At 39.6% G+C, this 27,998-nt stretch overlaps 1 protein-coding gene across 3 annotated transcripts; it reads right to left on the reverse strand.

Moving 5' to 3' along the window:
* Nucleotides 1-14: 14 nt before the first annotated feature.
* On the reverse strand, nucleotides 15-27,918 carry rab27a (RAB27A, member RAS oncogene family). Of its 3 annotated transcripts, none has more exons than XM_083552509.1 (6): nucleotides 27,725-27,918; nucleotides 8,662-8,835; nucleotides 5,744-5,829; nucleotides 5,269-5,372; nucleotides 5,066-5,189; nucleotides 15-2,256 (listed from the first exon to the last, which is right to left on the reverse strand). In XM_083552509.1, exons 2-6 carry the CDS (start codon nucleotides 8,812-8,814, stop codon nucleotides 2,055-2,057), a joined length of 669 nt encoding a protein of 222 aa, XP_083408635.1. In that variant the 5' UTR covers nucleotides 8,815-8,835; nucleotides 27,725-27,918; the 3' UTR covers nucleotides 15-2,054. The 3 variants fall into 3 exon arrangements, with proteins under 3 accessions (XP_083408635.1, XP_083408637.1, XP_083408636.1); XM_083552511.1 differs by having other exon boundaries at nucleotides 27,813-27,897; XM_083552510.1 differs by lacking the exon at nucleotides 27,725-27,918 and adding an exon at nucleotides 14,043-14,162.
* Between the last annotated feature and the right edge of the window lie 80 nt (nucleotides 27,919-27,998).

Consider the following 27,998-nt stretch of genomic DNA (forward strand, 5'->3'; position numbering starts at 1 on the left):
AAACACCGACAAAATGCATTGTGAAGCCATTTTTAATAAATAATAAAATATATTTATTTTCTGAAAAAGGTTTGGCATAGAGACAGTGTTTGGCATGGATACAGTGTTAAAGACTATACATTAGGTTAGGCACTTTAGGTGTGAATAACTGCGTCCTGTATCATAGTGCATCTAAGACTTGGGTATTAATGGGCTGTAATGCATTCACACGCACACGTTTTTTAATTTTCTCCACTTATATTTATACAGACGTCAATTCTAGAAGCTAGTGGAACACGCTGGGTCGTATCGAGAGGTCCGAGTTATAAAAAAAACACCATGAATCCAGTACATTTATTCAGAGGTTAAATGAAATGTAGAGCAAGTCAGCGTTCCTCACTCGTCCCGATGATACACACCGTTTTTACCGGTTTTTAACGCTCAAAACGTCGCACGATATCGTTTAACCGCACTGACGCACACCGAGGATGCTGGATATCACGTGCGATATGACGTCGATGTAGAAGAACTGAAAGGCACTGAAATGAATAAATGAAGGAAAACACAACGATTGAAAAATGAAAGTCTGCGCAATGACTAACGGAAAAACGTAAATCGAACGTGATGCGTCCGCTAGTAATGGAGGTCCATTTCAGCAAATATCACATGAATGTCATACATACAAGTGCATATGACGTACAACTAAGTTTTCAAAGAAAGGGGCGGAGCCTAAAGAGACTTTACCTCGCAGGAAGATGTCGCGTCATCATTCGCAGAGTTCGTCTCCGTACGATTTTCGGCTCTATAATTACATTATATAACTTTTACAAGCTAGCGGTCACGTACATGTTCTTCCATTACATTTGCTTTCTAAAGAACAACAACGACACCCTCAAAATCAGGGGCGGAGTCAATCGAGACTCTTGCTATTATGTTCATATGAAGTTTAACAAGCCATGGGGGCGGAGCCTATAGAGGCACACACATTCTATACAGTCTTCACCTACCATCAAAAGTCCACCCTTTCCATAAGTACATCTACTAACATCGTATGATATTCATATGAACAGCTACACCTGTGAAAACTGAAGGGGCGGAGCCTATTTAGAGTTCGAGTCTTTACAGGCACCACCCCTGCCAAATTCACATGAAGAACAATTAGTACACCAACCCTCATTGGAGAAAGCCCTAAAGAAGGACGGAGATGTACGTATCATCATCCGTTTTACTGTAGTTATAGAAAACAGCTGAGAGATTTTTAACAGCGCCACCTGCTGTGCTGGAGTACTTTACGATCAATATGAAACCAAGCAGAGTATCTCAGCTGTTAGCTAATGAAGATTGTAACGTCACCTCTGCATTAAAATCAATGAAGAAGTGGGTGTGGCCTACACTTTTTTTTTTGTGTGTGTTTTGAGATAGACTTCCATTACTAACCAGTCAGAGAGTGAGGGATGTATATCTATACAATTTATTCTTTAAAAAAAAATCTGGATCGATGTTGGTGCCCGTAGCTTTTTTCATGTCTGGAAACAAGGGCTTCTGAACGTCTTAATGAATCACCTTGATTTTTTTTTTTATTTTAACGTATTGATCCTTTTTTTTCCTCAACCTAATCAAAAGGTAAAAAAAACACACACACACACACACACACACACACACATGCAGATTTACTTTGTGTAACCACACCCGGATTGTATCTAGTGAGAAAATATATACACATTCACGCAATTCATATCCATCTCTGATACACTTGGGACATGCTATTGAGTACTGGCTTCAGATTTGTGTGTGAAAATCCTGTGAATCTATTGGTCTGGACTGTAAGGACATCGTTATTTATGCAAAATTCAAGTCTTTTTTTTTCAAAAATCTCTATTTAAACCTCAGGCCTGATTACAAATTGTAAAAAGCGTAAAGATGAAATCCAGCCTGGTGTTCAATTACAGTATACGATGATTTAATGGCACTGTTTGAACACTAGTGGCCACTCTCACGCTCGCTCTATGCGCTCATTAAGTTAGCGAAGTGGATGTTGGGGTAAAAAAGATGGCGCAGTGGCGGCGTTTCGGCCTCTAGCAGGCGCACTTGCTCTTTTCCTGCGTCGGCGGTTCGACCAACTCGCTCCCGCTGTGGCCGTTGGAGCGCAGGGTGCCGTCGGGGATCCATGATCGGTCCACGCACCTCTCCATACGCTTCATGATCAGATTCAGCAGGACATCCACGGCCTGGGAAACGTTCTCACCGTTGGCCGCGCTCGTCTCAAAGTACGGGATCCTGCCAAAAAAAAAAAAAAAAAGTTCTTTAATGAAATTTACAAAGGACTTCCTTCTTTTTAAAGGAAACGGTAGCGGTTGCCACGGCAACATTACATTTCTTTATCTCTTGCGAAATCAGGCTTCTCTCTAAGACACGCCTATTCCTTTATTATAATTAGAAACGAAAGGGTTGCAAAAAAAAAAAAAAAAACACACACACACACACACACACACAGGTCTTGTCCTGTATGTCAGAAAAATACAGCGCTTCAGAAACCATAACTCTGATTGGTCAGAATCAGAGCACTGGCCAATCAGAATCCAGAATTTCCCAGGAGTAGGGTGTGTGTCGAACGTTATCACACGTTTCCTTCGTTTTTGCCAAACAGCTCAGATCAGCGAAAAGATATTGAGAGTCATATCCAGAAAAACATTCTTAGGAAACACAAAAGAAAAAAAAACCTGTACACAGATTTTTGTTACACAATACACCATGGAGTCAAAAGTATTGGGACACCCAACTTTTCCACCCATATGTGGTTCTTCTTCAAAGTGTTAGCACAAAAACTGTATCTTCTTGAACTAGGAGACCCAAACTCAAGCCAACTCCATTAAGATTTGTTTACATGGGCTGGAAGATGTGGAAGATCTCCAGCTAAAGAGCTCCAACCTTTTTGAACAATGGATGTGAACGCTGACTGCACCCCCAGGCCTCCTCACCAACATCACTACCTGGCTTTACTGACACCCTTGGGGCTGAATGAATCTCCACAGAATCTAGTGAAACATCTTCCCAGAAGAGTGGAGGTTGTGATAAGAGGGAATGGAGACTGTACACTATATATTGCTAGAAGTTTGCAGACACCTGGTCAACCAATATTAAAAATACAAGAGAAAATAAAACAAACAAAAAAATCGTTTTAGTCGGAATTACAAGAAATAAAGACGCAATTGCAAGAAAAAACCCGGAAATGCGAGAAATAAAGTCGGAATTGGGAGACAAAAGTTAGAATATTGAGGAAAAAAAGTAGGAATTAGAAGAAATAAAGATGCAATTGCAAAGAAAAAGTTAGAATTACGAGGAAAAAACGCAGATTTGCGAGAAATAAATAAATAAATTGCGTGAAAAATATAGAAATCCGAACAGGGAGGAAAAACGTCAGAATAAGGCAAAGTTTTTGATGAGGTGGAAACAGGCTTCAATAGCAATAGCACTGTCTAGAGTTTAGCGGGTGGTGCGTCAGTAATAATGGTCCGTAGGGAAACACAGTTCTCAGTGTGCAGTTAAATGGACTAAAGGATGCATATGAAATTACTGAATTAAAAATGAATTACTTTGAATCGTTTCAGCCCAAATCTGAAGAAGTTCGATACAATTGTGTGCCTCCAGTTTTTGTGGTACCAGTTTGGAGAAGAACCACATATGGTAGGAAAGATCAGGTGTCCCAATACTTTTGTCTGTATACACCTGATTATTTTGAATAAAACAGAACAGGTTCCATTTCGATTCGTAGAAGCTGAAAAGTGCGCAGACGACGCTTTGTCTGAACAGCTGGAACGCCGCCGACGCCCGTTTAAACGTTTTATGAACCCGAACGGTGTGTTCTTGTAGCGCGCTCGTGCTAATGTGGTGTTTTTCTGCACCGACAGCAAATTCAATTTAGTGCAAAATGAACTCCAGGCGCCTGCAGATGTTTCCGCAACAACCTAATTCAAGTCATTCCCCTGGCAAATAACCAGCTTTTGTTTTATAGAATACTGAAACTAGTTGTTTTCTCACACACACACACACACACACACACACACACACGATGCATGACTGCCCAAGATGCCTGACACTTCACCTTGGTCAATATTTGCAATGCTGTTATATTGACATCTTTACATTTTATGAGATTAGCACGTCTCGGCCTAATACACACACACACACACACACACACACACACACACACACACACACACACACACACACACACACACACACACACACACACACACACACACACACACACCTTAAGCAAACGACGTGACAAGTCGGTAGACAAGCAGAACATAGCAAAGACGGCGACATGCTAACAGGACAAATCTGCACTCGCTCGTCTCATTGGCGCGCCACTGATGTGTGTAAAGTGTAAAAAGATGGACAGATAAACGAGTGACCAGACTTACAAATAGACAGAGGGATAAAGGGAGAGATGGAATAACCTGGCTGGAGGGAAAGGCAGACAGATGGAGTGATTGTTAGATAAGCGGTGGGACAAATAAATGAATGGTGGAAAAACTTGTAGACGGATTTACTGAGAGAAAGACTGGGGGGGGGGGGGGTAGACTGGAGGACTGACTAAGTCTGAAGGAAAAAAGACGGGTGGATGGTTGGAGAGAGAGAATGGCTGTCAGACAGAGAGGCAGTTGGACAGAGAAAAAAATGGCGGGAAAGAGAGACAGACAGATGGTTGGATAGACAGAATGTTAGATGAATGTGCAGACAGACAGACGGGTAGGCAGACGTGGATGGACAAGCAGACAGATAGATGTTTCAGTAGACAGACAGACAGAGACACACACAAACAGTTACATGGGTGGACAGACAGACACAGAGACAGATAGATGGGTGGACAGACAGATAGTTAGATGGGTGGACAGACAGACAGATAGCAAGACAGACAGTTTGATGGCACAGTTAGCATTTGTGGATGGACACATTAGCGATGTTAGCATTTGTGGATGGACACATTAGCAAAGTTAGCATTTGTGGATGGACACATTAGCGATGATAGCATTTGTGGATGGACACATTAGCGATGTTCTGGGCGTGGTTTTCCTCTCACCCATATTTCTCAGCGAGCTCTCGAGCCTCCTCCTCCTTAACGAATCTCTGGTCGTCCAGATCACACTTGTTCCCACACAGCACAATGTCAGGGTTCTCGCAGTACGCGTGCATCTGCAGCTGACCTGCAATCAAGAACATCACAGACCTCAGAGCTCAGCGGGCGAATCTCACCATCTGAAGGTGGATCAGTGTGAAGCGTACTCATCCAGTTCCTGACGTTGAGGAAGCTCTGCTCGTTCGTCAGGTCGAACAGCAACAGGAAACCCATCGCGTCTCTGAAGAAGGCCGTCGTCAGACTCCTGAACCTGCAGGAGAAAAACAATCTCGTATCCCACCTTCATGTAAAAGTCATAAAAAGTCAAATGAAAGTCATTAATATGGCGATTCTTTCCATCTGGCTAGTCAGAAAACCGCTAGCATACACTTCCGGCCCTCTTCCACATACACAAACTCACAAATACCTACGAGGAGAGAGAAGAGAAAAAGAGAGAGAGAGAGAGAGAGAGAGATAGAGAGAAGGAGAATAAATGCCCCGCCCACCCAGGCAGCACAGCCAATCAGGTTTTTCTTGGACTCATTGGGATTTAAACTAATCTACTGGCAGTGTTTATTAAAACAATTTATACAAAAATGTAAACAACAACAACAACAAAAAAATCCACGTTAACGTTCTCACCTCTCTTGGCCGGCCGTGTCCCACAGCTGAAGGTGTATCCTTTGGCCCCGCCCTGCTGCACCCTCAGGTCCACTGGACTTGTACATCTTTAGGACAATATTTACATGAACTTTAAACCTTCACACACACACACACACTCACACACACACACACACACACACACACACACACACACACACACACACACACACTCACACACACACACTCACACACACACACTCACACACACACACACACTCACACACACACACACACATTCACACACACACACATTCACACACACACACATTCACACACACACACACACACACACACACACACACACACACACACACACACACACACACTCACACTCACACTCACACACACACACACACTCACACACACACACACACACACTCACACACACACACTCACACACACACACTCACACACACACACACACTCACACACACACACTCACACACACTCACACACACACACACACACACTCACACACACTCACACACACACACTCACACACACACACTCACACACACACACTCACACACACACACTCACACACACACACACACACACTCACACACACACACTCACACACACACTCACACACACACACTCACACACACACACTCACACACACACACTCACACACACACACTCACACACACACACACTCACCCCTACATCTCCATGTGTATTATATCCAGTCAGGTGTTAGTCGAGTATTAGCACCCACAAGCTACACTTTATAATCAAACGTTTGCGGACACCTGGTCATAAGTATGACCCACTCTTCTGGGAAGATGTTTCACTAGATTTCAGTGATTTCAGTGAGGACATTTGTGTTTATCAGCTCACAAGTAAAGTTAGATACTGATGTAAGTGAGGTGAGGAAGCCTGTCGAAGTTCACATTCATCTCAAAGGGTTGAGGGTCAGAGCTCTGGAGATCTTCCTCTCCAACCTGTGGAAATCAAATCTTTACAGAGCTGGCTTTGTGCAATTTGCATCATGCTGGACCAGGTTTGGGTCTCCTAGTTCACGTGGAGGAACGTCCTGTAAAAATGTGCCTCTTCAGCTTTGCGGTAACAGTTTGGAGAAGAACACATACGGACGAAAAGATCACGTGTCCCAATACAGGAGTCCATATAGTGTGGTTCAATAATATCTCCACGGTGAGGTTCCAGTGTAGGAACCAGCGTGTGCTCTTCGCTCTTCTCGCTGAGGAACCTTCTTCTGATCCGTTCAGGCTATAAAGAAGAGAAACCTCCGTCTCAGGCTGTTAGATGTGACGTGAAGTGGCGTCATCACACCCACAGTCCCGAGACGTTTTATTCCTTTTACACCACTTTAATTTGGAAGATGTAGAAGATCTCCTGCTGAAGAGCTCCAACCCTATTAAGATTAATTTTTCATGCTGACTGCACCCCAGGCCTCCTCATCACATCTCACCTACAGCAGTACCCGACTTTATTGATTTCACTGTACCTGAATGAATCTCCACAAAAATCTTGTGGAACATCTTCCCAGAGGAGTGGAGCTTATTATTAGAGTTAAACGAGGACTAAATGTGGAATGGGATTTTTCAAATAAACCACATACTATGGTCAGGTGTCCACAAACATTTCTCTGTGGAGCGTATATTAGAACAAGTGCACTTCTGGAGCTTAATGGGGAGAAAAAAAAAAAAAAAACTTAACACGAGCACTGTGCTAATAATATGACGCAACCCGAGCATTTCTGAATGCGGAGTTTCGTATGCGATGGACTACAGGAGATAAATCCTCAAGGCTGTGGTTCCTAATGATCGCCGCTGCTGTTTGTTTTGTAGGAACAGCCCGTGTTTGTTCTGTAGGTGGAGCTCCTCCTGGAAGAACTGCGTGTGCCTGCTCCAAACACTCCAAGACGACCAGCAATGAGCTTATCTCAAGTTATAATCTTATCTCAAGTTCTAATGTTTCCGGTGAGAAACTCACATGGTCTTGTCACGTGGATGTCTTTTGGTGCACTGACTTATGAAGGTCAGTGCTCCCTGTGACTGTGAGTGCAGCCTTGTGCTGCCATCTGTTGGTGTGTTACAAAACTTTTTCGATACCACCTCGTATCTACATCTCATTAGATCTATAATTCTGATCCAGATCACATCACAGTGTGATAATGAAGCTGTTAGATTACAATCCTGGTGCCATTTTTCATCAAATTTCTCGTTTAAACATTAACGTCCCGTTCCAGATTTTGTCCCACGACCGCTCTTATAAAAACCTCCACTATTCTGGGAAGATGTTCCACTAAATCTTGTGGAGATTCGTTCAGCCACAGGAGTGTAAGTAATGTCAGGTAGGTGATGTGAGGAGGCCTGGAGTGCCGTTCACAATCATCTCAAAGGTGTTCACAATAGGTTTGGAGCTCTATAGCCAGAGATCTTCCACTCCAAGCCATGTAAAGCAGATCTGCATGGAGCTGGCTTTTGTGGACAAATGTCCTGGTTTGAGTCTTCTAGTTCAAGTGAAGAGAATAACCAATGCTCCCGCCCTCCAAAGACGTTGACGTCCGATACAATTGTGTGCCTTCAACTTTGTGAAAACAGTTTGAAGAAGAACCACATGTGGGTGGAAAAGCTGGGTGTCCCAATACTTTTGACACCTCTTTATGTCAGTGAAACATGCTTAGCTTGCACCTCTGAAGTGAGAACATGAACATTAAACGAGAAACTGTGTGTGTGTGTGTGTGTGTGTGTGTGTGTGTGTGATTTTCTAACTTAAGTCCATTCAAAAGCAAGAACCTTTAGAACGTTTACTTGAGTCACATTTATACAGGAGATTAGTACTTTTCTTTATCCAACACACACACACACACACACACACACACACACACACACACACACACACACACACACACACACACACACTTGACTTACCACCCGCTTTTCTCTGAAGTCTATACCCACTGTGGTGATGAATTTGGAGTTGAACTTGCCATCAGTGTACTGGTACAGGAAGCTGGTCTTTCCCACCCCAGAATCCCCCAGGGCTAGGAACTTGATGAGGTAATCGTAGTCTCCCTCAGACATGGTGAGGGCCGCTTGGTAAAGCTGAAGCACACACACACACACACACAAGCAGATTACAACTGGGTCTGTTTATTGAAACGAACACACCACCACAGTTCTACGGGGGTCACGGCGTCCCAGTGGGTCATGTTGGGATTTAGAACAGGAAAGTTCTGTGTATTCAGGATCAGGTTCTGCAGCACACGTCATTCTGTTGATTCTGATCTTCTGTGCGTATTTCACTTCACAACTCCAACCTGTCAGATTTTTCAGGAATCTGAGACATGATTTCTCCACATTGTGAAACCCAAGCGCTCGCCTTCAAACCCTCAACACAACGAAAAAAATCCAATACTTAAGAAAGCAACTTGGAAGGAATTTTTAATTTCCGCGTTCATTCGTTTTCTGAGTCGCAGCTGTAAACTGGACGTGGATTCCGAAGCTTTGGATTCTTTTTATTCAACACTGAAAGCAGAAGGATTTAACCTCTAATTTAACATCTAATACCAGCATCCAATCTAACATCCAATCTTACAACCGATCCCAGCATCGAATTATAACAACCAATCTAACAATCCAATCTAATCCAATATCATCATCCAATTTAACAATCAATCTAACCTCCGATCTAACAATCCAGCAATTGAATCTAATCTAAGATCCAATCTTACCTGATCTAAGGATCCAATCTAAACTACTATCTAATAATCCAATCTAACAACCAATCCGATCATGCAAAATAACATCAAATTATAACAACCAATCTAACAACTGATCCCAGCATCCAATATAACAATCCAATCCAGTCTAACAACTGATCCTAGCATCCAATATAACAATCCAATCTAACAACTGATCCTAGCATCCGATATAACAATCCAATCTAACAACCGATCCTAGCATCCAATATAACAATCCAATCCAACAACTGATCCTAGCATCCGATATAACAATCCAATCTAACAACCGATCCTAGCATCCAATATAACAATCCAAACTAACAACCGATAGCAGAATCCGATTTATCCTCAATTTCTAGCGTCCAATCTAACAACTAATTTAACATCTAACATCCAATATTTTCTGAGGAAGAACTGTCTAATCTGGAGCTGTTTGCACAAATGATATATAATATGATACAAAACTAAAGCAACACAACGGGGTGGGGTGGCGCAGGGCATGAAGGGTGGGGTGGCACAAGGCAGGGTGGGGTGGCGCAGGGCATGAAGGGTGGGGTGGCACAAGGCAGGGTGGGGTGGCACAGGGCATGAAGGGTGGTGTGGCACAAGGCAGGGTGGGGTGGCGCAGGGCATGAAGGGTGGGGTGGCGCAGGGCAGATTGTTCTGCATTGAGCATCTGAAGGCATAACATCACAAAAAGAGGACGTGTGTTGGTTCCATTTCCTGTCACTCTCTTGTTGCTTTTGAGAAGCACCTAGTGATCCATATTAAGTTTGCAGAGTGAAGCCTGAATGTTGTATGAAGTCACTGATGGATTATGTGCTGATGGTTGATTAGTTATTTTATATCCATGCTGTTCCACAGACCCAAAAAAATCAAAGTCACAAAATCTGAATTTTAGATATTTTACATTTTGAGCAAAATTTGGAATTTTTCCAAGTTATTTCAATTGTTTTTCATTTTCAAAACAAAAACTGCAACAAATCTGTGACACTGTTACACGGAAGAGAAGATGGCGAGAACTGAAGAAAAACGAACCCTAGACTGCTGCCTGAACACGGCAAGGTCTAAAAAAAAAAAAAAGAAAGAAATAAAATTAAAGGAAAGCAAACATTCGTAACACGGACAAACAAAAGTCCAAGCTATAAAAGACATCCAGTATTTAACTGATCTTACGATGATCCTACAGATTATTATTACCAAACCATGTGTGCAGCTCAGTTTATAACCACAGACGCTTCACATGCAGCAGGACATAGACGAAGAGAGCGAGTGTGAACGTGTGAAAACGCTGACACGTAAACAGGAAACGCTAAAACGCCGATATCCACAGAAAGGGTCTGGTTTTCTAAACGAAGAATCGTGCTGTAAATTCACAGCACGCAAAACACACAACAGTCGTAATTAAACAACAACTGACCAAGTCGTTTATTTACAGTCCATTAGGGCTGCAACTAACGATTATTTATTATTATTAATAATGTTTTTTATTATAACTATATAAGATATTAATTCAGGGTATTTATGTACAAAAGTGTACTTCTAAAAATAATGCAAAAGCCACATATTGAGTTTAACCATCTTTAATTTGAACAATTTAAAGCTTTAATTTGAACATTTTGAAGCTTATAGTAGCCTCGTGTTGACGGGTGCATGCACAATTTCTCCTTTAAACAAATTCACCAATGCCGAGTTGTTTCTTTCTGCAGAAAAAAACCCAAACACAACCAAAAATAACAAAACAAAAAAACTATTTGAGTAAATTAACATTATTGTATTTTGCAGTTGGCAAGTTGAAAACCATGCGTAAAAAAAAATCTATATAAAATATATTGTTTTGACAATTTTTGTTTAAAGAAATTGACATTTTGTTTATTTAATATAAGCATCTAGAATATATAGTTTAATTTTGTATAATAATTAAATAATATGTTCATAAATTTAATATACAGACATTGAAAACAAGCATGCGAACGTAGTAAAGTCGCAGTAGATCAGTTACTGCTGTTGTGGACAAATTTATTAAAAAAAAAGAATGAAACGGAGAAACAGACTTTATCACAAAAAAGATAAAAATTTGCATCCAAATGTATAATCATTCGCTAAAAACCACGACAGTGAGTAAAAATCTGATCATTAACTGCTGCTGTTATTTGCTGCTTTTAGATTTAGTGTTTGTTCGCGGCGGTTTAATTTAATCACGATGTCGCAAGCGAACTGATTGTGCAACCTGATGCTTGTGAGTCACGACAGAACAGATCCAGTGCGACTTTCCCGAAGTTACCAACAGATTACACAATAGCACTTCATTAAACTACACAATTTACACATGATGAGGATTCTACAGTTCCAGGGTCCAGTTTTCTTTGTTGTGTTTAATACAAAATTTTAATCTGATTATGGATCTGAAGAGAAAGATCACTTTTATACATCTTTTATGTGCATTGGGGGCCGTCCCCCAGGTCAGCCGGGTTCATAAGTATTTGGATATGGTAATAATGTTATTTTGCACCAATGTATTTGAAATGAAGGCGTCCAGGTGTGACTGAAGTGTAGACTTTGAGCTTTAAATTAAGGAGCTAAACAAAACTATCACATTAACTATTCAGGAAGTGCAGCTTTTTATTTTATTACCACACTTCCTCTCATATCCACAGCCACAAACGTACTTACAGGTGATTAAACATTTTAGTTTTATAGTCGAATGCGGTTCAAAGAGACAGATCTCTCAGAGAGAGACAGCAGAGAATTGAAGACCACTTTACAACATCTTGCCCATCTTGCAACACTCTGAACTACTTTGTAGTGAATAATGAACATAAATGCAGAATTTTAACCTTCGAGATACAAATCACAAGTTACACACAAGAACAGAAAGGACAGATTAGCCTTTGCATCTGAAGTTTAGTTCTTTTCTGGACAGATGAAACCGAGATTAACTTGTACCAGAATTATGAGAAGTAAAGAGAAGAGTATGGAGAAGGAAAGGAAGGACTCATGATCCAAAGCATGTGTACTGGGGCCACGTCCACATTAGGGGTGTAACGGAATACGTCGTTTTTTTGCTTCAGGGATTTCAGTAATGTAATCCTTTGTACACGCAGAACAGAGTTACAATCTGAGGTTCCTCAGGAAGGTATGAAGTGACGAACCGCAAGTTTGTTTAGTCTCCGCCTCACACTTTGAGCGCATTTTATGATTATTAATTAACTGGAAAACATGCAAAATAATGGCAGCTTTTTCTCTTAAGAGGAGAAAATCCTGACAATTCCACATATCAAGGGACTGAATAAATGATGGATGGAAGGAATGAACATTTGTTAAAGTCTGCTGAAATACGTAGAACAGTTAAGTGGATCATATCTTTAAAAAAAATTTATATTTAAATGTAAAACACAAACACATCTGTATTACAAAAATAGGGTCTAACAAAAGAAAACTAAATTAAAATTCTGTTTATTTAATTTCATTTATGCCAATGTAATCAATTACTCAATTTGAACAATATAATAAAAAAATGCATATCATTAATTAGATGTATTCTATTTTATTTTGATTAAATATGATAAAATATTATTTTATATGTAATTTACCCGAACAGGCATTTTATTTTAAATAGTAAAAAAAAAAAAAAAATGTAAACTCTTCAAATGTTGATCACAAATAAGAAACTTTGTTAATAAGAAACGACACGTTTTTGTGTGTTCTCTCAGTCCACAGTGAGATGGCGTCAACGAAAACGTAGCTTTTTGAAAACGCTCTCCAATGACGGTTGTTGTGTCGTAGTGTGAACCGTGAAAACAGAGGCTTACGAAAACGATGATGTCACGTGACATGCTTTTCCGTCTACGTTGTTACGTTCAACGATTCGAAGAGCCGGGGCGTAAACAAACAGCACGGGGAAACGACACGGGTCGAAGCGTCTTTCGTTTTTTTGCTCATGCGCAAAATAGTAAGTGTTTTCAAACGTTTCAGTGTGGATGAACAACTTCTAGAAAACTATAAAAAAAATAATACAAATTAAACTGTGGACACAAAGCGTTTTAGACTTTTTTTCATTTATCCAGATTCATGTACTCTGTCACTGGTGATCATTTACCAAAACGAAAGAAAAAAAACATATCATCAAACTAAACTGCTTTTCACTGACCGTATACACAGTTATGTTTTTTCTCCCTCAGCCAGTTGGGATTTTGTTTACTCTAGAAATAACCACCAAGTTCCTGAGGACTCTCACCATTTTAACAGTAACACGTCACGTTCTTGTTCACGTGACATTTCAGCAAGTCGATTGATTTTACCGTGCTGTTCAGCTCGAGGAGCGAACGACCCTCTCACAACTCCACTTTCCACAGCAAACAGTAAATCTCTAGCTTTGTTTGACTCGACCACAATTCGTGTTTTTCCCTTTAAACAGAATGACATCATTATTCTCTCTCAGAGAAACAAAGTAATGGATTTAATTCTCCTGCCTACACGGACTCCTGAAAACACACCAGGATTAACGATGAGAACAAACGCGATACTTGAGAACGTTAAGGGGTTTTTCTTTTGTCCACATGTACATACCTGTTGCTGAACTTTCCTCCCTGCCCTGATGTGTAACAGTGAGTTAACTGGTGGAATGAGGAAATAAAAAAACACAACCTCCTGGAATTGTCTGTAGTCACGCCTTGACGAGCACTCGGCAAGATTACAGCCACTTAAAGGTCCTTAAGGCGTAAACTTGTGAACTGTCTATAGGGGAAAAGCCGAACGTTCTTCACTCCAGGATGTAGGGCTGGGACGATTCACTAATCTGGCGATACAATACTATCCCGATACTTTTGTGCCGATTCAATACATATTGAGATTCTGTAGCTATTGCGATTCATTGTTTAAATTGTGATTTTTGTTTGCTTAAAAAAGATTAGACAATGGCAAATACTTGATCATACCCTTAAAAAGACTGTATATGAGTTATATTAACAAAAACAATGCATCACATCTTTCTGAATTTTTAGTTCAGGAGCACACATACATAGTGCATAAAGAACCTTGAAGCATAAAACTTTTCAAGTATCAAAAACTTTAATATAATATTCAAATGTGCAACAAATAACTAAAAACAATACTCTCTGAAATAAAATAAAAGTGCCGTTAAACTGTTCCAATGTCCAACTCAGTCAAGGTGCTAATATCCTTCTCTCTCTACCTCACCTCAGGTGAGAGCTATTATGGCATCTCGTTGAAACGTCTGGTATAAGTTTATGCACAGGGAGCTCCAGTAACTTTTGTTTTTCCTGCAAAAATTAAGTCCTGCAGCACTTCTATGGAAATATCCAGTGATGCGTCGTACTCATCCGAGTAACTTCGCGACAGCGGGCAGCTTCAGTGCGCGCTGTGAGGCCAGATGATGAGTGTGCACGTAGCACTAAATATGGAGAAAGCCGGTTAATTGGGCAGCGATAACCATATTAGACGCATTGTCTGTGACTAAAGCAGGATCTTTATCCGTTAAACAATTCTTAAAGAGGTTTGCGCCACTGACACTCTCGCACCAGCTTAAAACGGATACGACGTCATCTAATACGGACAACAACAAAATACGTTTCGCCCTCTGTTGGATTAAAGCGGTAACATCTTCCCGCCACCTCTCTGAAAAAGTAAAATTATTAAATAATATATCGATTCTGAGGTAGACAAATCGATCTCAAAATCGTTTTAAAAAGAATCGCGATAGTTTGGTGAATCGATTTTTTCTCCCACCACTACCAGGATGAACGTTTGATCAAAACCCTTCAAGAAAAGGATCGTATCGGTCCATTCTGAGACGGTGGGATGGTGACTACATTTTTTGAAAGAAAAAAAAAATCATTTAATGTTTTAATTTCGCATAACTGAATCTTTATTGTCCTGTATTTCTATTTTTATCACTCAGACCAGGACATTTCCTTTTACATATTTAATATAAACCAGGGACGGTAAGATAACGTGCGCACCAGATACATTTGTTTTTAACATATTTGCATCGGTTAAAAACGTGATTTATTCAGATGTAATCATTAGCACATGCTTCACTTTTATTATTTAGAAAGTGACCGATCATTTGGGAGCAATATTTGACGTGTGGATCGATTTCTAATCGCCAATGACGTGAGACTGAGGCATGGCCTGAGAGTCACGTAGAATACAGATTAACATGGCAGAGGTAGAGCTGTAACTTTCTGCACACAGAATAGGAAAATCATTTTTTTTCTTTTTTGCACTACAAACATCAACAACGTTTTAATGCGTTAAAAGTCAGAAGGCTTTAAGTAAATTGATGATTTGCTGTCTGTCTGGACCAAAGAAATAAAAGTGAACCATCTGTGACATATAGGACTGCAGGGCATCATATTTCTTTCATTGCATCATATTGTGTTGAATCAGTAGCTGCTTAATACGCATATTTAATGTATCGTATCGTTGGTTATGCGTCGAGATGAGAATCATGTCAGCCTCGGTTATGGAGATGCGCATTCCTATTATAAACACTATATGAACTTTGGATGTGCTGCATGAAATATTTCCTGTTCGCTTGAGACTCTGAGACACAAACCTGCAATACTCTGATCGCTGGAGTTATTGGAATTTCTTTAATACTGGTATGAAATATTATTAAAAAACTGGTGCAAATCTGTAAATTATTCATGTGCCGTTATTAAATATTCATATCGCGACAACCGTTAACCCTTTTATCGCTGAAAGTTTTATTACAGTTTTATCCCTGAAACCCATTTCCTATTACAAACACTATATGTTATAGGAAATTATTAGTATTATTACAATATAACATCATATTTGTACTATATTCCACATTTCATCCTTATTTGCTGTTATAATACTCTCCACAGGACTAGAGAAGATACATGACATCGATTGTGAACCTCTGACGATGCTGTTTGTATTGTTTAATTATTAACAGTATTATTAAAGGGCAGGATTTCTCATTTCTTTCATTCAGGCTTCTTTTGAAATTGTTTTGCCCCCCCCCACACCTGGAACATTTTTCTCAAATCTCTGCAAAAGCAACTCGACTTTTTAGCGTTTTTAGTAACTGGTTAACGAGGCTGCAGTTTGTCTTCCACCCAGCAGGGGGCTCTGAAATTACAAAGTGACCCTTTAAAGTTTCATTTTGTGACAGGGAGGATAAAACAATAGGAACAATGTGAGCTGCTGATACAGGGTTTCTACAGCTTTTAGTCGAATTTAAGACTTTTTTTAAAACCATTAGGAATTAAATTTAAGACTTTTATAATGACATCCAGAAACACAGACACACAAATATGTCATATATACTGACCTTATATGTTATATATATTGAACTGGCCTTAACTGAGCCCGGAATTCATTTTTAAGATAAGATTTGCTAAACTCGCACTTCCCCATCGCTAAAAAATAGAATGTTTTACATCTGTGGTACAATCCGACAGAGACTCGCGCCAATAACAGGAAGCTGATTGGCTGTTGGTCTCAGCAAATTATATTTGGAGCAGCGAAGAAAAAAAACCTACAGCAACAAACTCAAACATTGTAAAGTTCTGCGAGAGCATCTCAGTGAGCATGAACATCAGAACATCAAAAGATTACGAGCTGACTTTTTTTACACTAATATTCCTACTAACTTTTTAAGGCATATATAATTTCAGATCGCAATTTTTTTCATAGAAATACACAACAGTAGTTTCTTTAGAAGGCACATGAACCATCAGAGTTTGGTTCAGGCTTGTTTTGCCCACACACCTGGAACAGTAAGTAGGAATTTCATCACTCACTGCAAGAGAGCGTGAGAGAGAGAGAGAGAGAGAGAGAGAGAGAGAGAGAGAGAGAGAGAGAGAGAGAGAGAGAGAGAAAGAATATTTTGAGAGAGAGAAAGAGAGAGAGAGAAAGAGAGCGAGAGAAAGTATTGAGAGCGAGAGAAAGAGAGCAAGAAAGATAGTATTGAGAGAGAGAGCGAGAGAGAGTATTGAGAGAGAGAGAGTATTTTGAGTGAGAGAGAGAGAGAATTGAGAGAGTATTGAAAGAGAGAGTGAGAGAGAGAGAGAAAGAGAGCGAGAGAGAGAGTATTGAAAGAGAGTATTGAGAGAGAGAGAGAGAGAGAGAGAGAGAGAGAGAGAGAGAGAGAGAGAGAGAGAGAGAGAGAGAGAGAGTTACAGCTCAGTTTGATGACACAGGAAACGTAAGAAAGGCCCCAAAAACATGACGCATGTTAAAATGTGACATGTGAAGAGAGAAAGCGAGAGAGAGAGAGAGAGAGAGAGAGAGAGAGACGCTAGACTCAGACTGAGGCCTTGACTCGTCCCCGACATCATGAAGCGTGAGATATGTCATATGACTGCGGCGTGATTCTAAACCTTCACCAGCACTAAAACCTTCTCAGAAATATAAGCTGCTTGTGTGTGTGTGTGTGTGTGTGTGTGTGTGTGTGTGTGTGTGTGTGTGTGTGTCACACAAAAATCACAAATGCTCCTCAGTTTGTCTTTAAGAAGAACATTTAATAAAGAATCCCAAAACAGAGACTCGGACACTAGATTGTGTAGTCAACACTGGACTGAACCCGAGCAGCCATCTTCTCTCACATCAACCCAAAAAAAGAAAACTCAAGAACAAGAAAAGAACGAATGACATCACCTCCTGCACGATTCGCTGACGTTGCCTGAAGCTAGCAGGTTGGCAGAGGTGCACGCATGAGTCAGCATCAACCTCAAATCCGGGGTGTCGATTCTTCTCGAGAATTGAAATCTCTCAACTACCACAAGATCAAAACCCAACCTTGTCTGCTACAGTCTGCAAGGGAGAGATCTAACGCTCACACTGGTGCATTACCACCACAAGCGTGAACCTTCTAACTGACAACTCTCAAGGAACACTGGTAGTTCTGGTTTAATATATACAAATCACACAGAAGATGTGTTTTCAGAGAGCGTTTTCACACCACATCTAGCACATAACGAGGACACGAGTCATGCTAGTCATGCTAGCTCCGGTTAAATATATATATATAAAAATTCAGACATATATTGAGCGGTTTTTCCGGGTCGCGATCTCGCCATAACAAAAATTGGTCAGTCGTTATCACGATTTCATTTTCTCGTGAACGGTAGTTAAAATTTTCGTTTCATAGTTCATCTACTGATCCCGAGGAACGTTCTAGATGCAGCATCATAGATAATAACCAATCAGCGCAATCGGTTGTGGTTATTATTAGGTCTGTCAAAATTATTGCGTTAATAACCATTGAGTACCGTAGCGCAAATCCGTTTTAGCACCGGTTTGATTGACGCGCCGCACGTTTCTATTTGAATGTTTTTATTTAAGATATAAATATCTATAAAATAGGGCGAAATCAAAACGTTTAACGCGACACATTTATTCACAACGTCCTATTTTTTTACTCTGATTTTTTTTTTTTACTCAAAAAAAATAAATAAATACATTTAAAAAAAAAACTACACCGGAAAATAATTTTCAATCACAACCTCTGTTTTACCGATGTGCCGAGTCTCAAATCAGCACCAAAATCCGGCATGACGCGCACATCCGGCAATTAAAACCATCCGTGTGGAAACAAAGCAAAAGTTACGTTTGGTGTCCTGATTATTTACGTCATCAATATCTGACCATGAACATGTTGATTAAAGTATTAAAAACGTAAAAAGTATTAATTCAAGGAACATTTAGAACAGATACAAATGAGAGTTAACTCATGACAATCAAGTGATAAATCGTGATTAAATATTTCAATCGATTGACAGCCCTAATTATCATCCACGATGCTGCCTCTAGAACATCCTCTTATGTCAAATACAAAAAAAAAAATCAAGCACTGATCACGAGGAAACAATGTTTTGTGTTAGGATCACAAGAAAATTAAGTTGTGACAAATGGCCTTTTAGGCCTTCCATAAAAAGCAGCTTTACAGAAATAAACAGATTCGGAGCGAACCAGCAAGTAAAAACTCTATAAGAAATGTGAGGAAGAATCTTTGAGAGGAACCAAACTCAAGATCTTCATCTGGATCACATTAAATGTCCATTCATTGTTGAGGTCATCAAGTGTTTACTGATGGAAACTTGAATTTAAAATTGTTCTTGGCGTTGCACCAAACATTGCAGTGAACTTCTTCCACAGTACCTTCATGGGGTTGCATGTGGAGAACATCCACAGCAAATGTTCTCCCAACTGAAGAGAACTCCATCCAGAGGTAGGATTTCAGTATAAATCATTCAGGTGTAACCACAACTTGATGTCCACCATCTTGACAGTGTCATGTAACTTTGTTAATGTTGACTGATTCAACTGATCTGCTTTCAAGAGCTGGACAAAAACGTCGCCTCAGTGTGGACGGTAAAGAAACAGAGAAAAAGATGTTTTGAAAAGGATGAATGTGGCCTAGAACACACTACACCCTGTGAATGTGAAAACACAGCAAGGTTTATACGGTGCATATCTGAGCATAAACACTGACCGCATACACTCGGGCATGCTGTACTAATAGAGATAAAAAGTGTAAAAGCAAAACGTGGACGTGTTCTTCTAAAGAAAAGCATACAGTGACACTGAAACAAAGCAGAATGGAGTCGTGTGAGAGCAATGCAGTGCTTAGCGGTCGTATTGTTATTCATAACAATCAGACAATGAGCTGTAAAAAAGTGACAAAAAATACACTATATAGACAAAAGTACTGGGACTTTTCCAGCTATATGGGGTTCTTCCCCAAAATTCCTCATCACTTGAACTAGGAGACCCAAACCTGTTCCAGCATTACAATGCACAAAGCCATGAAGATCTGCTTTACATGGATTGAAGTGGAAGATCTCCTGCCTTAGAGCCTTAAGGCTCAATGAATCTCCACAAGCACATCCCAAAATCTAGCTGAACATCTCAGAAGAACTGAGGTCTTTGGTGGTCTAGAAGCTCAGTTTCGATGCACAGTCAGGGAATTAAAGTCCTTTTTGAGGGTGGTGGTCAAGGGGTTCAAGCCCTGGTATCACCAAGCTTCCACTTTTGGGACCTTCGAGCAAGGGCTTTAACGCCCTCAGTTCTAGGGGCGCTGTGACATGGCTGACCATGCACTTCTACCCCAGCTTCCTAACATCACTGGGAAATGTGGAGACATAGCATTTTTATCTGTAGGGTCAATAAAGGATTCTAAAATGTAAAAAATAAATGTGGGATGGGATGCAAAACCAATCTTATGGTCAGGTGTCCACATCCCACATTTACAAGATGATGTTTTAGGTCAAATTTTTGCCACAAAAGCTTGAAAATTATACAGTTTTGCCTCAAAACTATCAAAACTGAGTTCCTGCTAGAGCAAACACTTTCACACTCTCCTGTTCGTAGTGACAAATTCTGACGTCCATGGTGTACTCTGCGGAAAAGGTCATTTCGAGGACTTCTTGACTTTCAACATTTCTGGTTCTTCTTATTATTTTTGAATATTTTTAAGAAAGGGAACTAGGGAAGACAAATTTCACACATATAACCTTGCTGTGGCCTTTAGCCTGTTTCGACCTGTTCCTCAATTTAATTGGTTCGTTTGCTGGTGATCATTCCAAAAAAATCCTACAATCATTCAATCACTCAGTCTCAAGATATCACCAGGACAAACTGGCAGAAAGACGAACACAAAAAAAGTTCTAGAAATTCAAAAAGTAATGTCCGTGCTGGAGGTTCACAATATAATTGTCTCATGATGGTGGACTGTGTGTCTCAGTTATTTCTGATCTGATAAGAAAAGAGTAAATTGAGTAACGCCACTATCTGCAGTGCGATGTGTTTAGAAAAACAAACAAAAAAATTATTTTGGAATTTCATGATGCAATTGCATTTTTTTATCATTTTATTTAGTTTAATCATTAACTTCTCTCCACTCACATCACACTACTACTGGTGAAGCTCTATGCATAATTGTGTTTCAAGAGAACACTAGTAACAGGGCTGGCACTAGTAACAGGACTGACAAGGACTACGCTAGTAACAAGACTGACCAGTGTAACATGGCTGACGATAGAAACAGGGCTAACGATAGTAACAGGACTCACCACTGTAACAGGGCTGACAATAGTAACAGGGTTGACCAGTGTAACAGTGCTGATGCTAGTAACAGGGCTGACCAGTGTAACATGAATGACACAAGTAACAGGGCTGACACTAGTAACAGGACTGACCAGTGTAACAGGGCTGACACTAGTAACAGAGCTGACCAGTGTAACAGGGCTAATGCTAGTAACAGGACTGACGCTAATAACAGAGCTGACACCAGTAACAGGGCTGACACCAGTAACAGGGTGACCAACAGAATAAATTGGTGCAAAAAAATGAAAAATAATCTCCAAGTTCTCCTGGAACTTTTCTGAGTAACACATTCCAGACTGAAAACCAGGAAACAGAAGGACAAACACTAAGACAGAGGGCCGGGCAATCAAGCAGGCGGATATGCAGATCCCGCTGCAACTTAAACAAAGCACACGACTGAACTGGGTGTGACCACACACTCACACACACACACACACACACACACACACTCAAGTCTTGACAGGTTTTGCAAATTGCGTCCACTTCCCTATTTGTGCCAGTGTTGGAACAGAAGTGCAGTAAACGCCTAGCAGGGTAAAACTTCACGTCTTTTAACCCAACAGCATAAAAAGCAGCATCCAGAACTGAAAGAGTGACGTGTTAAACATAAACCCAGTGAAAAATCCAACACATTTATCTGACATGCTTTTAATCAGCCATGATAATGTGACGTCCAGGACTAAATCTTTTCTGTAAATAACTGCTTAAACCTTCATATATGTGCTTAACATTCTTACATCTGTGACTCTTTTACCTGTTTTTTACTTATGGATGACACATTTAACAAAAATCTGATGTTCAACATGTTATGACTGGTATATGGACTCTTCTGCAAAACGGTCAAATAAATGGTCGAGTGACATCTTAAATTGTACATTATTCACCAAAGCATTGTACATTTCATGCAGAGATTTTTTAATTGAATAACAGGCCGTCCTACAGAACCGGTTCCGGAAACACACCGGATCTCACTGGCAGACTGAATGTGGGTTGAGATCGAGATAAAAGTAGGCGAGAGAGATTTCCCTTATCTGATCGAAAGTCAAAAACAAACAAATGCCATGTTGAGGTGATAAGATTTTTTTTTTACCCCTAGTATCGTATTTCACATACGTTTCTACCATATATAAAGAACATACTGGGGTTTAACACTGAAAATTGTCAAACACGCAAAAAAAAATACCTCAGGAAAGTCTACTATCATAGAGAGATATTCAGGGTTTCTATACAATTTTCATTTCTAAATTCCAAACTCTTTCAAACGCAAAAGACGCAGACTTACCTAAAGATTTGTAAGAAATAATGAAGTAGTAATGAGGTGTGTGTTACTTTAAAATGTCGGATGTTTGCTATTATATTAGCGAATAATTGCCGGAAAACCACGTTCAATGCACGTTTTATTTAAACCGCAATTTTAAAACTATAAACCTTAAAACTATAAGCAACACACTAAAACGTCCGCACACAGAAAGTCGTCCAAAACGTAGATTTTCTAAAACGTTCTTTACAGAGGATCGATTTGAAAATGCGGTTCTCAAGAATGTGCGTGGAAATTAAGGCTTCGAAAACGATCGCACATTTTTAAATATTGCCGCAACGTTTCAAAGAGCTGGATAGTAAATACAGTGGAACCTCGATACTCGCGACCTCGAAAGTTGGCAACTTTTCATTTGCAAAAGGACCGAGAGCAACTCGAGAATAATCCGATAGTTTGGATTTCAAAAACATTTCAAAACAGAGTTTGTACTAATGAATTACCTAAAAATGTTTGAAAAACGATTATTCTCTTCTTCTTCTTCTTTCGGCTGCTCCCATTAGGGGGCGCCACAGCGGATCATCCGTCTCCATACCCCCCTGTCCTCTACATCTGCCTCTTTCAGACCAACTACCTGCATGTCTTCCGTCACCACATCCATGAACCTCCTCCTTGGTCTTCCTCTTTTCCTCCTTCCTGGTGGCTCCATCCTCAGCATTCTCCTACTGATATACCCCATGTCCCTCCTCTGCACATTATATTGGTAGAAGAATGCTGATGATGAAGCCACCAGAAATTGTATTATTCATTTGAAGTGGTAAATACAACATTTACGACACGTAATTCACAATTTTTGTTGAGTTTACACTACAGTACATGTTCAATTCCCCTTGAAAAATTAACCATCAAAAGGAGATTTAAAACCTCGCCATTTTTTGTTACAAGCGAGGAGTTATAGAACATGAACCCCCGCGAGTATCGAGGTTTTACTGTAAACACCAGGCGGAAAAGTGAGGACAGTGAGGACGCACATCGTTTTTAGACTAAAAAAAAAACACGCTTGTTTCCCAAAAAACTTTTTTTATAAACTTAGTTTTATATTTTCGAAAAACCCTTCATACTCATCGAGACCCAAATCAAATTCCAAAACGTGTAGGAACCCTGAATATTATATTGTTAACAATAACCCTATTAACAAGGTCTCATGTAGATCATCAACACACAAAAAATGCTTGATTACTTGAAAAAGAACTACGGTTACATGACTGACACTTGATTAGGCAGTTTACCCACAATGCCTCACCACTGAGGTTTTCACGCTCATTAGGATCAGAGTGTAAGTGCACATGGGATCGGTGTTAAACGTCTCCCAGGAGTAATGTGCTTACGCAGGGATACAATGTGAACACAATAAACCCAAGCTCTCGGGTTTAATATCCCTCAGCTGCTCCTCATGTGCTCCGGGGCAATGCGTCATGTGACCTGGGATTCGGGCCAAAGCCGAAAGCTCGGGGCTAAAGGTTCAGGCGCACAAACTGCAGCACGATAAACACCATATATCATTTATATAATCATATAATAATCAATATCCTGATAAAACACATTTTTAGATCAAAGAAATTGTTTCTAATTAAAAAAATTTGACAGACAGACAGACAGACAGACAGACAGACAGACAGACAGACAGACAGACAGACAGACAAAATTTACACATCAATTCTTTTTTTTTTTACATTATTTTAGATAACTGAATTTGACAAATGTAAAAGATTTAAATGAAAGAATTAATTAAAAGGAATTAACAAAAGCGCTATTTTTTTGTTCACATAATTCATCAAATGTGTTTTTTTCTTTTTTACTGCGACGCTTCTACATTTCTGAAAGTTTCTCATCGTGATAGGATGTTTGTGGACACCCGTCCTTTAGATTGGATTGTGCTTCTTTTGAACATCTCACTCTTCTGGGAAGATGTTCCACTAGATTTTGTGGAGATTCATTCAGCCACAAGGGTGTGAGTAAAGTCTGATGTAGGTGAGAAGGTGAGGAGGTCCTGGGGTGCAGTCAGCGTTCACATTCATCCCAAAGGTGTTCAATAAAGTTAAAGTCAAAGCTCTATAGCAGGAGATCTTCATAGCAGTATTCTGAATCTCAGGCTAATATAAAATGCACAAGTTTGTTTATTCTCCGCTTCGCACTTTAAACGAAGTTTCTTCTTCTTATTATTATTATTAAACATGAAAACATACACAACAATACCAGGGGTATAAAAGAAAGAGACTAGCGTTAATGCAGTGCTGGAAATACGATATGGAATTTTTTTCCCTTTGATGTTCAGCTTCAAGATTTCTCTTAAAAGGAGAAAATCCCGACAATTCCGCATATCGAAGAAGTGAATGAATGAAGGATGAAAGAAATTAATACATTTGTTAAAGTCTGCTAAAATAAATAGAACAGTTACGTAGATCACATCTTTACACATCTGTATTACTCAAATGGGGTCTAACAAATCTAAACAATTGTATTTAATTTTATTAAATGTTATCAATTTAATTGTGCCAATTTATTTTTAAATCATTAATTTTTAAAATTTAAATTAATTTTAATTGATTACTTAGTTGAATAAAAAAAATAAAAATGTGTATTGCATTCATTTGATTTATTGTATTTTTTCTTTTTTTATAAAAAAATATTACTTTATACACTATTTAACCAAGCAGGCGTTTTAATTACAATTGTTTAAATGTTGATTAAAAATGTTAATAATAATAAATTGCAATTTTATGTTTTGCGTTTCTTCTCACTGACCAGATCTTTCTCACGACCCAGTACAAGCTCTTCCACAGGCCGGTACTATGGTACATGGGTCCAAAGTTCTAGCAGAAAGCAAAAATAAAACAATTTTCCTCATTTTAACAGCCCACATGGAAACTGGTGGCTTTGTCCAAAATGTTCCCTCTCTCTCCATAGCAAACACGACGTTTCTATCACTTCCAGGAAGCTGGCAAACAGGAGATTAAGAGATGAAGCACTTTCCCGGTTCACTGAGCAATTTTATTCCCACAGAACACGGAAAATAGCCCTGGGACAACAAGTTGTAATAAATTCGTTTGGCTGGAACACGGTTGCACAGGATTGGGTGCGTTTTAAAAAGGAATTAGCACCTGCGTATTCTGACAAGCTAACTGACTAGCAGTGCTAATGCTAATCTTAACCAACTATAATGTGTAGTGACAGAAACCTGCTCGATATAGTTGTTTTTTTTCTGAAAAGTCAATAAAATATAAAATAGAAATCCTGCTTTCTGATTGGTCAGAATCTGTTCGATTCATTTTCTAGAACAATGAAGCCCTGACTTATGGTTTCTAAAGCAACAGCTCATTCAGGACGACTGATAATAGCTGATTTTTATCACCAGATGTTGTTCAGTTGACATTCACGGAAGGAGTCTCCAGTTTCAGGAATCTTAACAAGATATTTACTGTTGATGTTTTTGTTTGTTTGTTTTGTCTTATTAACTACAAGCAAGAGAAAATAAATTCAGTCTGCTGAAGGAGGAACTGAGGAACTGCTGAGAACAGGAACTAACTCACATCTTGCTACAAACAAACAAATATATAAACATCTTATCTCTTATATTTATATACCCATAAATGCATTAATTTGTCGACATGTGAACTACAGCGCAGTGACATTTCTTCTTCACATCTCCAAGCATATTAGGAAGCTGAGGTCAGTGTGATCTGGAGCACAGAGAATCAAGGATCTTCATTAAGGGCCTGATCTTGACAGTGGTTGGATTTTTGATCAGAGCCTTAGTATCTCTAGGTATCTATCATACTTCTAGATCATATATACACTGATCACGCATTATAATAACATACTGAGTGATGAAGTGAAGAACGCTGATGATCTCCATCACCTGTAAGTGGGTGCATTCACTTATTAGGCAACAAGTGAACATTTTGTCCACAAAGTTGATGTTAGAAGCAGGAAAAATGGGTAAGGATTTAAGCGAGTCTGACGTCTAGACGTCTGGGTCAGTCAGAGCATCTCCAAAACAACAGCTCTTGTGTGATGTTCCTGGTCTGCAGTGATCAGTATTTATCTAAAGTTAACCAAGGAAGGAACATTGATGAAACTAGGCAGCCGAGGATCATTGATGCACGTGAGGAGCGTGTGGTCCGATCCAACAGACAAGCTCCTGTAGCTCAAACTTCTGAAGAAGATCATGATGTTGATGATCAATGGGTCACGACTGTTTTAGCAGTAAAATGGGACCGACACAATAGGTGGTCATAATGTTCTGATCAGTGTATGTGTGTGTGTGTGTGTGTGTGTGTGTGTGTGTGTGTGAGATGAATGAACCATCTTCAGTGTGTTTGATCCCTTATACAGGCGCATATGAGCCTCATCCTGCTGTTTTTGGGTTAAAAGGTGAAAAATTGCGGTGCCATACGGTGAAGGAGATACAGGAAGAAAGCCACGTGTGTGTGTGTGTGTGTGTGTGTGTGTGTGTGTGTGTGTGTGTGTGTGTGTGTGTGTGTGTGAGCTTCATGATGATGATTATGATGAAACCTGTGCACCAGGTGAATACCGCATGCCTGTCAGTTCAGTCCTTTCCCTTTTTAATTACTCAGATCATTAGTGAGATATGTTTTTTAACTCTTCCACCCAAACAAGAACTAAAGATCCGGAACAATTCGGATGACGTGTTTCTTTCTTTCTTTCTTTCTTTAATTCTTTCTTTCTTTTTTTTTGCTCATATGATGATAATTAAAGCCCATAATAAACATTTCAGCTCAGAAATAAAATCCTGGCAGATGCACATGAAAACCTTTATAAGGACAATAAACCTACATGAAAATCAGATGAAGTTTGGGAAGTTTCAACTCACCAGCTGGATCAACTTGATGGATTTGTTTTTGTTTATTTTATTGGAAATAAAAAACTAAACGCGTCCGCAAATTAAAAAAAACGAAGACACCTATCCGAGTCCTAAGGCTGTGTTTTTATATTACTTATCCTACACACACACACACTCACACACACTCAGGCTGAAAATGTTCTCGATGTGAACTTCCCGTTTACCGCACCCCTCCATGATGAATCATTTCACCAAACCGACTCGTTCGAGTGAGTCGATTCCGTGGTTTTGATTCATTTGAATC

The sequence above is a fragment of the Silurus aristotelis genome (assembly GCF_946808225.1).
Source record: "Silurus aristotelis genome assembly, chromosome: 10".
Classification (NCBI taxonomy): domain Eukaryota; kingdom Metazoa; phylum Chordata; class Actinopteri; order Siluriformes; family Siluridae; genus Silurus; species Silurus aristotelis.

What these genes read in the sequence shown, in the direction of transcription:
- rab27a (XM_083552509.1), bottom strand. Translation starts at nt 8,814, where the DNA reads ATGTCTGAGGGAGACTACGATTACCTCATCAAGTTCCTAGCCCTGGGG. An exon ending in CAACGTCAGGAACTGGATGA is followed by an intron (nt 5,190 to 5,268) that starts GTACGCTTCACA and finishes TCTTGATTGCAG; the next exon opens with GTCAGCTGCAGATGCACGCG. An exon ending in GAGCTCGCTGAGAAATATGG is followed by an intron (nt 2,257 to 5,065) that starts GTGAGAGGAAAA and finishes TTTTTTTGGCAG; the next exon opens with GATCCCGTACTTTGAGACGA.